General features: G+C 43.9%; 1 protein-coding gene across 4 annotated transcripts in view; it reads left to right on the top strand.

Annotated features, from left to right (window-relative positions):
- Nucleotides 1-12,570, top strand: part of CUL2 (cullin 2) — a 141,827-nt gene that overhangs the window by 46,575 nt on the left and 82,682 nt on the right. For all 4 annotated transcript variants that reach the window (XM_044293253.1, XM_044293252.1, XM_044293251.1 and 1 more), the window contains 4 exons: nucleotides 4,939-5,041; nucleotides 7,322-7,416; nucleotides 7,801-7,906; nucleotides 9,198-9,280. In XM_044293253.1, the coding sequence (XP_044149188.1) occupies nucleotides 4,939-5,041; nucleotides 7,322-7,416; nucleotides 7,801-7,906; nucleotides 9,198-9,280 (387 nt within the window). The remainder of the gene's footprint in view (nucleotides 1-4,938; nucleotides 5,042-7,321; nucleotides 7,417-7,800; nucleotides 7,907-9,197; nucleotides 9,281-12,570) is intronic.

Genomic DNA, 12,570 nt, shown 5'->3' with positions numbered 1-12,570 from the left:
AACTACTTACCACACATTAGGGCCCCTAGAATGCCAGGGCAATATAACTACCCCACAAGTGACCCCATTTTGGAAAGAAGACACCCCAAGGTATTCCGTGAGGGGCATGGCGAGTTCCTAGAATTTTTTATTTTTTGTCACAAGTTAGCGGAAAATGATTTTTTTTTTTTTTGTTTTTTTTTCTTACAAAGTCTCATATTCCACTAACTTGTGACAAAAAATAAAAAATTCTAGGAACTCGCCGTGCCCCTCACGGAATACCTTGGGGTGTCTTCTTTCCAAAATGGGGTCACTTGTGGGGTAGTTATACTGCCCTGGCAATTTAGGGGCCCTAATGTGTGCGAAGTAGTTTGAAATCTAAATCTGTAAAAAATGGCAGGTGAAATCCTAAAGGTGCTCTTTGGAATGGGCATAGTGAGTTTTTATTTTTTGTCACAAGTTAGTGGAATATGAGACTTTGTAAGGAAAAAAATAAAAAATCATAATTTTCCGCTAACTTGTGACAAAAAATAAAAAGTTCTATGAGCTCACTATGCCCATCAGCGAATACCTTAGGGTGTCTACTTTCCGAAATGGGGTCATTTGTGGGGTGTTTCTACTGTTTGGGCATTGTAGAACCTCAGGAAACATGACAGGTGCTCAGAAAGTCAGAGCTGCTTCAAAAAGCGGAAATTCACATTTTTGTACCATAGTTTGTAAACGCTATAACTTTTACCCAAACCATTTTTTTTGACCCAAACATATTTTTTTTTATCAAAGACAAGTAGAACAATAAATTTAGCGAAAAATGTATATATGGATGTCGTTTTTTTTGCGAAATTTTACAACTGAAAGTGAAAAATGTAATTTTTTTGCAAAAAAATCGTTAGATTTCGATTAATAACAAAAAAAGTAAAAATGTCAGCAGCAATGAAATACCACCAAATGAAAGCTCTATTAGTGAGAAGAAAAGGAGGTAAAATTCATTTGGGTGGTAAGTTGCATGACCGAGCGATAAACGGTGAAAGTAGTGTAGTGCAGAAGTGTAAAAAGTGGCCTGGTCATTAAGGGGGTTTCAGCTAGCGGGGCTGAAGTGGTTAAGACAAATTCTTTTCAGTAAAATGAGAACTGAGCTATAATGAGTGTTTGTTTATAAGGTCAGAGAGCAGAGATATGGAGCCCATCTGCTCCCTAGATGACGAAAAAGACCAAAAATCCACATGGTGCTACTACAGGATCTCAGCTATGTACCCAAAAAAGGATTCCATCGTTTTAATAAAGACTGATTGAAAAAAAATAAAATATATAAATATTTTTAGCTCAAAATAAGTACAATGCAATAATAGAAAGAAATCGCCCTCAAAGGTGTACATAGCCTTTAAAGGGATATTCCCATCTGGGACATTTTAAGTCCTATTGATATTCTCCTGCTGATCGGTTCCATTTTCAGTTGATGCCCGGCCAAAGGGGCGGGGCTTATTAATGTTTTCCGCCGCATGCTTCCGAAACACTCATCGACGAGTGAGGTGGAGAAAGTTTTTAGTTCCTAGCGACTGTTGCTACTCAAACAGTTTGGAGGTACATACCTAGCCCGCACTTAGTGTGGCTGGGTCAGCTAATTTATGTTATCTGGCACATATTATTATTCAGGTGTGTCAGTTTAGGCTACTTTCACACTAGCGTTCGATCGGATCCGTTCTGAACGGATCCGATCATAATAATGCAGACGGAGGCTCCGTTCAGAACGGATCCGTCTGCATTATTTTGGCATATAAAAGCTAAGTGTGAAAATAGCCTCGAACGGATCCGTCCAGACTTTCAATGTAAAGTCAATGGGGGACGGATCCGCTTGAAGATTGAGCCATATTGTGGCATCTTCAAACGGATCCGTCCCCATTGACTTACATTGTAAGTCTGGACGGATCCGCACGCTTCCGCACGGCCAGGCGGACACCCGAACGCTGCAAGCAGCGTTCAGCTGTCCGCCTGTCCGTGCGGAGGCGAGCGGAGCGGAGGCTGAACGCCGCCAGACTGATGCAGTCTGAGCGGATCGGCATCCATTCAGACTGCATCAGGGCTGGACGGAAGCGTTCGGGTCCGCTCGTGAGCCCCTTCAAACGGAGCTCACGAGCGGACAGCCGAACGCTAGTGTGAAAGTAGCCTTACCCAATTTAGTTTTATTTTTTTGCGTTCTGTTTAGGTTTTGAATACTATCACAGTAATTATAGTTTTGTCTGCCCTGCCTGATCTGCATTGACAAGGGGGCAGAGAAACAAGTCCCACGGAAGTGTAATGGGAGAGACCCTGAACAGCCACAATACTGGTATAGCATAGGGAGTCACCACCCCTCCTCACTCCTCCCTGGTCTTATTGCCGGTCTGACAGAGTGTTAAGTGAGATTCTCTACTCTGCTATAAGCTCAGATAGACAGTAACTTATAGATTTTGGACTGGAACTAGTATACATGGAGTGATCTCAAGAAAACTGTATCCAGAAAACCACCTACCTGTTGTTGTTGTTGTTGTTGTTGATAATAATAATAATTAATAATAAACACATATGTTGTTAATATGGGATCAGTTGGATGTGTCCCGTATCTGAATGTATTTGTGATGTTTTACATGAGGAGGATGGAATACTTCTTGTAAGGTCGTGGAGTTACGTCATGTCGGTTGTAGATATTGGCAGCAGTCCAGGCGAATGTGGAGCGCTGAACATGGCTTCTGGCAGCCTGTGTGTTTTGCTCCGGCTGTTTATTCTGGGCAGGTCGTCCCTGAGAACCAGCCAAAGTGGTGGGGATCTTGGCACATAAATTATTCTTGTGAATACTTCCACGTTAATTCATTAGTCATTTTCCAACCATTATAAACGGTAAAAAGGTCTCTGGCTAGAGCATTGACTGGAATCGTGATTTTTTTTTTTTTTAACTATATGTGGTTTGCAGTTTTCCTGCACTATGCAGTGGGATGTCCTTGGTTAAATACAGAAAGATTAGTTGTCAGTCATTTGTGAGGAAGACTACATTCTTACATTTTTCAGTGTCATTTTGCTGTATGCATTCGGAAAAGCTTCTGGCGGTTACATCAAATGCATCCGTAAGCCTCATTCCCCCTACAAGCCTCCGTCTGGCTGTGATTTGTCGGTATACTTTTGTTTTTTTCTCTCTCTCTGCTGTGTGGAGTAGCACAGTCTTCTGCACTATTCAATGGAAAGGCATCCAGTAAAAAAACAAAAAAAATGGTACAAGGTTCCTTCCACTCCCCCCCCCCCCCCCCCCCCCCCATAACATGTGAGCCTATGGGCAACTACACAATGGCATTGGTACATGTATAAATCCATCAGGAAATCCTCCCAACGTAGTGGTGAATGCTAAGGGCAGTTGTGAAATCATCCCATGCTTCAGCGGTTTTATTTTTTGCAGACCCTTCGACTTCAATGGGTTTATGGTCCGCATTTTACAGAGACGTTCTATCCTTTTGCAGAACAGACATATGGATGATCTGTGCTTTCATCCATATACATACATACACATCCGTATGTCCGTTCTACAAAAGGATAGAACATTTCCTATGCTTGGCTACAAAATGCGGAACACGTTGTAGTCAGTGGCTCAGCAAAAAAATACAGATGCAGTACGGATGATATCTGTATCATGCAGATCCGCAGTTTGCTGACTGCAAAATACATAGGACAGGTCATCCATATCGGATTCGGTGGGGGTCTGACTCCCGACACCTCTGCCGATCAGCTGTTTGACGGTGCAGCGCTCGTGCAAGCGCTGCATCCTTGTCATTGTTTACCTACACGTCGTCTACATTGTAATGGTGGTGCAGTATAATAGCCGCTTCCTGAATGATATGAACGGCTGTAATTACACCGCACCGCCGCTACGTTGGAGACAGAGTACAGGTAAAATTGGAGAGGACACGGCTCTCGTCCGAGTGCTGCAGTCCTTTCAAACGGCTGATTGGTGCAGGGTTGTGAGTCGGACCCCCACCTTTCTGATATTGATGACCTGTCCTGAAGATTGATCATCCAAATCTGTAGCCTGGACAACTTCATAAAAAAATTCAATTAAAGGGGTTGTCCAACGGATAAAAATTCCCTCCCTCCAGCAACTAGAGATGAAATAAACATAGCAATAACAAATATTACAGAGATCAAGTTCATATCTGTGCTGTAACCTCACATGAAAAAGCATTGTTGGCATGGCCTCCACATGGGGATTATGCAGGCTTAAACAGGCTTTTCTATGGATCTTTCTTCTGTTACCGCGCAGCCGGTGACTGCCTCTTGCTGCTAGGTTGTCAAAGTGCTCTGCCTAGGCGTGTCCTTTCTGCTGACTTCTGCTGCCAGCACCTGTTCATAGTGAAGCCGCCCTGATCCAGTAGTGCGTCTTTCAAGGCCGCCTGAAGCGTGGAGCACATTTAGTAGTAGATGATGAATGATCCCGAGTGTTTGTGTGCATCCTCATTATGAGGGCTCAGTTCGGTAACTGGTTGCCAGGAGCACAAGTGGCTTCTTTCCAAGTCTATCTTTGATCTCCAGCATCATGCCAGCCTGTACTATTTTGAGATTGGCAGATCTGCTGCGCTTGTGGGCATGCTGGAACGGCTATGAGGCAATGGCAGCACTTTGCTACTACCTCAGAAGACCTTTTAAATAAAGTGACGGCAGGGGGCATGTCCTCCAAACTGTCAGATTGTGTAAACGCTCCCTAAAAATCCACCGTACGCGTTTTGATAACCCATTTCCTCTCGCTGGCGCAGGCAGACGAGCAGGCCTGTTAATTACAATCAAGGGGAAATCAAGGGATTGTCCTACCAAAATCCAGCATGGTCCGTTCATGGCTTACTTCTGCTAACTGACACGTTTCAGTATGCTGTGCATTGTAGGTTGCTTTCAGACTGTGTTTTATAGTGACGGTTGTCTTACAAGTTTTCTTTAACCTCTGTGCAGTGATATTTATGCACTGTGTGTCGCCTATCCGGAACCCCTTGGAGAAAGACTATACGCTGAAACTAAAACCTTCCTGGAGAATCATGTTTTACAGCTGCATGCGGTAAGAGGTTTACGGTCTGCCATTGTGTACCCGCAATCGCCAATTTATAGCGTCTCTTCATGTCAACCAGGGCCGCCTTCAGGTGTATGTGGGCACATGGACGGTAGATTAAAGGGGTATTCCGGTTGTTAGAACTTCTCCCCTATCTACAAGGATAGGCGATACCTATATGATCGGTTGGGGTGAGGTCCTTCTGCTGGGACCCCCACCAGTCACAAGAACAGTGCTCACATACCCCTTGCAGTCCCCCTGTAATGAAGGGAGTGGCCGTTCGGTCATGCGTGCGGTCGCTCCATTAACCTCTATGGTAATTCCACAGGTAGGTGAGCGCTGTACTCGGCTATCTCTGGAACAGTCATAGAAATGAATGGAGCGGCCATGTTCCACTCGTTGCAGGGGGTACAGGGCCCCCGTTCTCGCAATTGGTGGGATTCCCAGCTGTAGGACCCCAAGTGATCAAATAGTTGTCCCCTCTCCTGTGAATGGAGGATAACCTAAAGTAACCGCAATACCCCTTTAGCCTTGAGCCCCCTGTCTACTCCACCCTTAGTGTAACAAGCAAATAGAGTGAGTTTAATAAGAGCCACAGTTGGGTCGTCCAGGCCTCAGGTCTGCCTGGTCTTTCAAGTGCTTTGTTACAGGTATGCTGGTGCACCCTCAGCATGACTGACCACAAAGGGGCACATTTATTAAGATCGGCGTTTTAGGTGGCGTACTTAATAATCCCTAATACCTGACAGTGGATCCTGCCGGAGTTATGAAGAGGCGCATACGTATTCCTCCAACGCTTCTAAATGTAAGACAGCTTCCGAGCTGTCCAGGCGTAGTAAATGGTAAATGAGACTGGCCTGTCCCGCACACTCACTTTTTTACACCTGACATGAGCGGAGAGAAAGTTGCAGATTGCGGGGCAAAGGACCTTTGCACCGCAATCTGCCCCAGACATACGCCTAATTTAGGTTTATTTCCATTTAATAAGTGACCCCCAAAATGTGTCTGTGTAGAAGTGAACTCTATCCATTATTAGAGGATCAGTGTAAAAGTAAATTCCAGCACGGCCAAAACTTTCCGTTCCCTGCAAGAAATGACAATGATTAGCTGCAGTGGTCACGTGCAGTATACAAGCAGGTCACTGCTGCAGTCATAACAACAAGGACCAGCAGGGAGGATGGCGTGGCAATGTATGTTCAGAACAGTATGTTCTTATTATTATATCACGGTTACTGTTGATAAAAATAAAAAAAAAAGTCACAGCTAGCGCCTTTAAGTCAGGGCTGGGGTTGTGCAACTTTAAACTTTTTTTTAACAGTCCTCACAGAGTGGCCGGACCCACTGTCGGTGATAATGGTTACCTTGTCCCTGCCGCAGGGTTTCAGCTCCATCTCCACATTGCAGCCTCCGTAGTTTCCAGGTCTCTGGGCGTAAACGTCCTGTTGACGGAATCGCGTCTCTGGCCACAGCAGTCACCTGTTACTCATGCGGCCAGTGACGCAGTTACCTACCACATGGGTGAAGGGTCACTGCTGCGGCCAGTGATTGGCTGCCTCTGTCAGCAGGATGTTGATACTCAGAGATCCGGGACCTGCGGAGGCAGCTTTGTAGTGATGGAGCTGGAAACCAACAGGGGGAACCAGGTAAGTATGATCACCTCCGCAGGTCCAGCTACTGTGAGGTCTGTTAAAAAAATAAGTTTCAAGTTAGTTGCACAAATTGTCAGGTGAACAGTCTCACTCGGTGGTTAATTGCATTCCCAGTACACACACTCACTAGAGGACTGTCTGCCCATGGACAAGTGCAGTGTTTTTCTGGAAGTAAAGGCCCCTTTACACTGCTCAGCTGAGCAGACTATCGTCCTTCCCGGCAATCGACTGCTCATCAGTAAAGGAGACCTTTACATGCAGCAATCTCCTCCACAGTATAGGGAGGAGAGATCACTAATGCCATCGCTCCTCCCCATACAGAATCATTATTTGCTGGCAGCAGAGCGTTTTTAGACTGCATGGTCTGCTGCCAGCAAATTATGATTTGGGCGTCTGCACAAACGATCCTACTACCTGATGAACGAGCGTTTTGCTCATTCATCGGGTTATCGGCGGCCTCTTGTACCCGCAGATTATTACAAACAAACGCCCATGCGGACACTTGTTAGCGATTATCTGCCCGATGCTCGGCCAGTTTAAAGGGGCCTCAAGCCATGTCTGTCTTATTGCATACAGCCTTTGCAGACAAGTAGTCTTGTCTCCTACTTAGAAAAATATGATTTCACTTTGTTCTTCACAGAAAGTTTTGGCGTCAGCAGAACAAGTTCTGGTGGTGTATCACCGGTCCTGGGAGGAATACAGCAGAGGGGCCGACTACATGGACTGTCTATATAGGTAAAGGATGGGTTCTGATTCTATAGCCTTGCATAATAAGAGATTGGGAATGACTGTTTTGGATTTCTATAGCACTCGTAGGCCAGTCTTCTCAAAGTGCATATTCTGTAATGGTTGTAACCATTCTCCATGCACCCCAAGGGCTGGTCTACAATACCTAGTAAGTCTGTGCCTGGCGCTGGGTAACCTTGTCCCCGTCTCCATAGCTCATTTCATGTGTGATCATCTACCTCCATATATCTACCATGACTATTGTTCCCTTAATATCCTTTTCACCACATATTCTTCCATACCATGATATTCATCTGTTATAATAATAAACGCCATCTGTCGGGAGTCGCAGGGAACTGTGTTCTCACAACTGCCATGATTTATCCTCCACAGGTATCTCAACACACAGTTCATAAAAAAGAACAAGCTCACTGAAGCAGATCTGCAGTACGGCTACGGAGGTGTAGATATGAACGAACCGCTGATGGAGATAGGTGAAGTGAGTATTGTAATAAATGGTCCTGTAGAACGCTTTAAAGCAGACATCAAAAATGGAAAACTGGGGTCTGTGCAGAATGTAGACCCCTAAATCATTGATCCTTTGGATGTTATATTGGCTAATACCGCCATATAATATAATTTAGAGATGAGCAAATTTCATATTTTGAAATTCATTCACTCTTCATTTGGTGGTAAAAGGTGAATTGCGTTATGGATTCCGTTACCACGGACCATAACGCAATTCTATAACGGAATGCCTTTAGAGGACTCCCCTGCATAACGGAAACGGGACGGATCCGTTTTGCAGCCCATAGACTTCTATTATGACGGAATGAATAACAGAATGCCTCCAAAGGCATTTCGTCATAGAATTGCGTTATGGTCCGTGGTAACGGAATCCATAATGCAATTCACCTTTTACCATCAAACGAAGTGTGAACGAATTTCATAAGCTGAAATTCGCTAATCTCTAAGTATAATATATATATATGGACTCTGCACTACCTGACGCAAAAGCTAAATCAATGGCTGAAATATACAGTATGACCAGTGGAGTTTGTAAGTGCCCAGTCGTGGAGCTTTGGTTAACAAAATACATAATAATTTGCACTTGGTTTTCAGACTTACAGTATTGGGGGACACTTACTAAGGCCCATACGCCACTATTGTGGCATTATATTATAGCACTATATGTGCACCATAATTTGTGACTTTTTAGTCCTTTCTCCACTTTTCCGAAGTGGTGGGGCTTGTATCCGCTCTCTGGATTTATTATAACTTTCACCAGAAGTTTTGCGGAAGTTATAGCTGAAGTCTGCACCAGCCTGTAGCTGGCAGGGCAGAGATGCGCCTGTTTATTTTAGGCACACCTCACGCCAAGATCAAGACTGCCGTATGGGTACAGGTGTGGTTTATTTAACAGGGAGGCTATACTAACAATATGAAAAACTAAAAAGATACTATCCCACCCCCCTCCATTCCAGAGGTGGCGCTCCATCCTTCCTGACAGTCATTGTTGTCCTGACTGCTGGGGTGACATGCCCCTATACTGCACACAACCGCTGCAGCCAATCACTGACGGTCTTGTGCAGTATACCACTAAGGCCAGTGATTGGCTGCAGTGGTTACGTGCAGTAAAGGGTCACGTCATCACTGCAACTAAAACATTACGCTGTGGATGTATCCATGGGCAGAAGACTATCAGCGGTGCTGGAACAGAAGGGGTATAGGGATGGTGAATCTTGCCAGGACACTGAATTTTAATCCACTGTGTTTTCATTATTTTGCAGTTAGCACTTGATATGTGGCGGAAGCTGATGATTGAACCACTGCAGAGCATCCTCCTTAGAATGCTCCTCAAAGAGATTAAGAGGTAAGTGAAATCGGTCATCACTTTTTGCTAGAGACATGTTTATAGAAAGATGCACATTTTGCATTCTCACATTTATGGTCTGGTCGACTTGAATGGCTTCTCCTGGTGGACGTTTCAGTTTAACCCTTTTGCTGTGCTGACAATTTTACACTTTTGAGTCAGGTAAATAAAACTTAAAGGCGTCAGTCATCTCACTTCAGCAAACAGCATTTATCATGTAGAGAAAGTTAATACAAACCACTTACTAATGTATTGTGATTCTCCATATTGCCTCCTTTGCTGGCTGGATTAATTTTTCCATCACATTATTCACTGCTCATCTCCAGGGGTTACGACCACACTGTAATCAATCAGTGGTGGTCGTGCTTTCATGCTAAAGGAAAAAGCGCTGACCTCTATGGTGGCCAGGACGGAGCGAGCACACATAAGCACATATATGCTAAAAAAAGAATCAATACAGCCACCACAGGAGCTGTTACTGCTCATAGGTCAGAAATATAGTCCTACAAGGCTACCACCAGATACAAAAACCAAAATCTAAAAGGGCAGTAGTAAAATATAACTTTTAATAATAAATCTAAAAAGTCAAAATAGCCCAAATTGTAACCATGAAGCCACACTGATTTAGGCAATAAGCATCACAAATTCCATGTCGGACACATGTATATGGATAGGTATACTGTAATATATATACACCGCTTTCCCAGATAGATGTGTAGGTAAAGGTGGACAGAGCCAGCATACACACCAAATAAATCACGTCCTCACACACAGGTGACTTCGGCTCCAGTTGTTTTCAATCCTCAAACACGTCGCCCCTTAATCATCTTTGTGATAGTGTATGGTGTATCAGAGGACAGTGAAGAGATAGACCCCTATCCGTACTGATTAAAGGGTGCTAAAGAAACCTACTTACAGGTGCTCAGATAAAAAGAAAAATGTTGTCCCTACGCGTTTCATTTATTTATATAGCCCAAAACTCATCAGGGGACATAGGGCTAATGCAACGTCCATATGGGATAGTCCAATCCTAGAATAGTCGTCCTGAGGGGGTGTAAGGTCGCACCTTCAGTGATGTTCACCCATAAGAGATGTGGGTGTTATAGCATAGGGTGAAAAGCCACTGTAGATGTGTGGCGTCCCCTATCCGATGGCTATGACGTTGTGGTCTCTTATGGGTGAACATCACTGGAGGTGCGACCTTACACCCCCTCAGGACGACTATTCTAGGATGATTAAGGGGCGACGTGTTTGAGGATTGAAAACAACAGGAGCCAAAGTCATCTGTGTGTGAGGACGTGATTTATTTGGTGTGTATGCTGGCTCTGTCACCTTTTACCTACACATCTATCTGGGTAAGCGGTGTATATATTACAGTATACCTATCCATATACATGTGTCCGACATGGAATTTGTGAGGCTTATTGCCTAATCAGTGTGGCTTCATGGTTACAATTTGGGCTATTTTGACTTTTTAGATTTATTATTAAAAGTTAAATTTTACTACTGCCCTTTTAGATTTTGGCACATATATGCTGCAGCGGTGACCACAACCCCTGGAAATAAGAAAGGTATATTGTATTGGAAAAATGATTTCAACCAGCAAATGAGGAGATATGGGCAATCACAATACATTAGAAAGTGCCTTGTATTAACTCTGACTACATGATAAATGCCATTTGCTGAAGTGAGTCAACCCTTTTAATTAAAAAATATCATATTGTACCTCCATACCCATATCTTTTCTTAAGACACTGTACACATTGTGAAAATGCCACGCAGCACTATACACTCATGTACCCCTTTATTCAGTTTTGCATCAAAAGTCAGTTTTGCATAAAAATTATTGGTCATATCTAAAGACCAGCATTTTAGACGTCGGCCTTAATACCCCTACACTGGCGCTTGATGCGCCTAAGTTATGTAGAGGCGCTGGCCTTTACATAACTTAGGTGCACCCACCGCCGGTGCCTAACAGCTTTAACTCTATGCCACGTAAGAGCATTGTGATACCCAAGATATAAGCTGTAGCCCGTATGCTCTAGTCATGGCAAGCGTTTTAACGTTATGATTTATTACATACATTTTTGGCAGTGAAAGGGTTCATTTATGATCACGTTGCATATAGAGCAGTAGGGATATGAGAACAGACCCATACCAATAAGAACTGCTGACACATCAGACAACTCTGGTCCATATGCTCTATTAAAGGGGTTGTCTAACTTTAATAAATATCATTTATGATGTAGAGAAAGTTAAAGGGAGTCTGTCACCACAAGTTGCCCCTATAGACTGCTTACATAGCACTGTAGCATAACCATGGATCAGTCAAATGGTAGCTTTTGTCTTTTTGTTTGGATGTTCTCCAGGGACAAAAACCGAGTTTTATTTATATGTAAATTAGGGCTCCCAAGTGCCCAGGCGGCTCTTCCTTCTTCTCACATAACCTCTTCCCAGCCTGTTACTTGGCCCGCCCTGTAAGCCTCTTACGTCATCCAGTGTACTGTCCGATATCCCGCCCGCGCATGGAATGATGCTGCTATCCACAATGGTCATCACAGTGCGCATGCGCCGGCGGGATCTCTGCCAGTACACTGGATGAAGTAAGAGGCTTACAGGGCGGGCCAAGCAACAGGCTGGGGACGGGTTATGTGAGAAGAAGGAAGAGCGGCCTGGGCACCTGCGAGCCATCATTTACATATGAATACAACTCAGTTTTTGCCCCTGGTGAACATCCAAACAAAAAGACAAAGGTACTATTTGACTGATCCATGGTTATGCTACAGTGCTATGAAAGCGGTCTATAAAGGCAACTTGTGGTGACAGACTCCCTTTAATACAAGGCACTTACTAATGTATTGTGATTGTCCATATTGCCTCCTTTGCTGGTTTGATTAATTTATTCATCACATTATACACTTCACATTTCCATGGTTATGACCATGCTTCAATGCAGCAGTGGTGGTCGTGCTTGCACACTATAGGAAAAAGCTTTTTTATGTAGTGTGCAAGCCCGAACACCGCTGCTGGATTACAGGGTGGTCGTAACCCCGGCATATGAGCAATGTATAATGTGATGGAAAAATAAATCAAGCCAGCAAAGGAGGTAATATGGACAATCACAATACATTAGTAAGTGCCTTGTATTCACTTGCTCTTCATGATAAATGGCACTTGCTGAAGTGAGACAACCCCTTTTTTTAAGCACGTTTTAGGCAAAAAAAAAATAAAAAATATTTCCCTAGTTCTGTTCTGGCCCTTTGTTGACATGCAGTCGCAGAGCTTTTGGG

Source organism: Bufo gargarizans, chromosome 5, assembly GCF_014858855.1.
Source record: "Bufo gargarizans isolate SCDJY-AF-19 chromosome 5, ASM1485885v1, whole genome shotgun sequence".
Lineage (NCBI taxonomy): Eukaryota > Metazoa > Chordata > Amphibia > Anura > Bufonidae > Bufo > Bufo gargarizans.
Note: the sequence above shows the minus strand (reverse complement) of the source record. Positions and strands in the feature narration are given on the sequence as shown.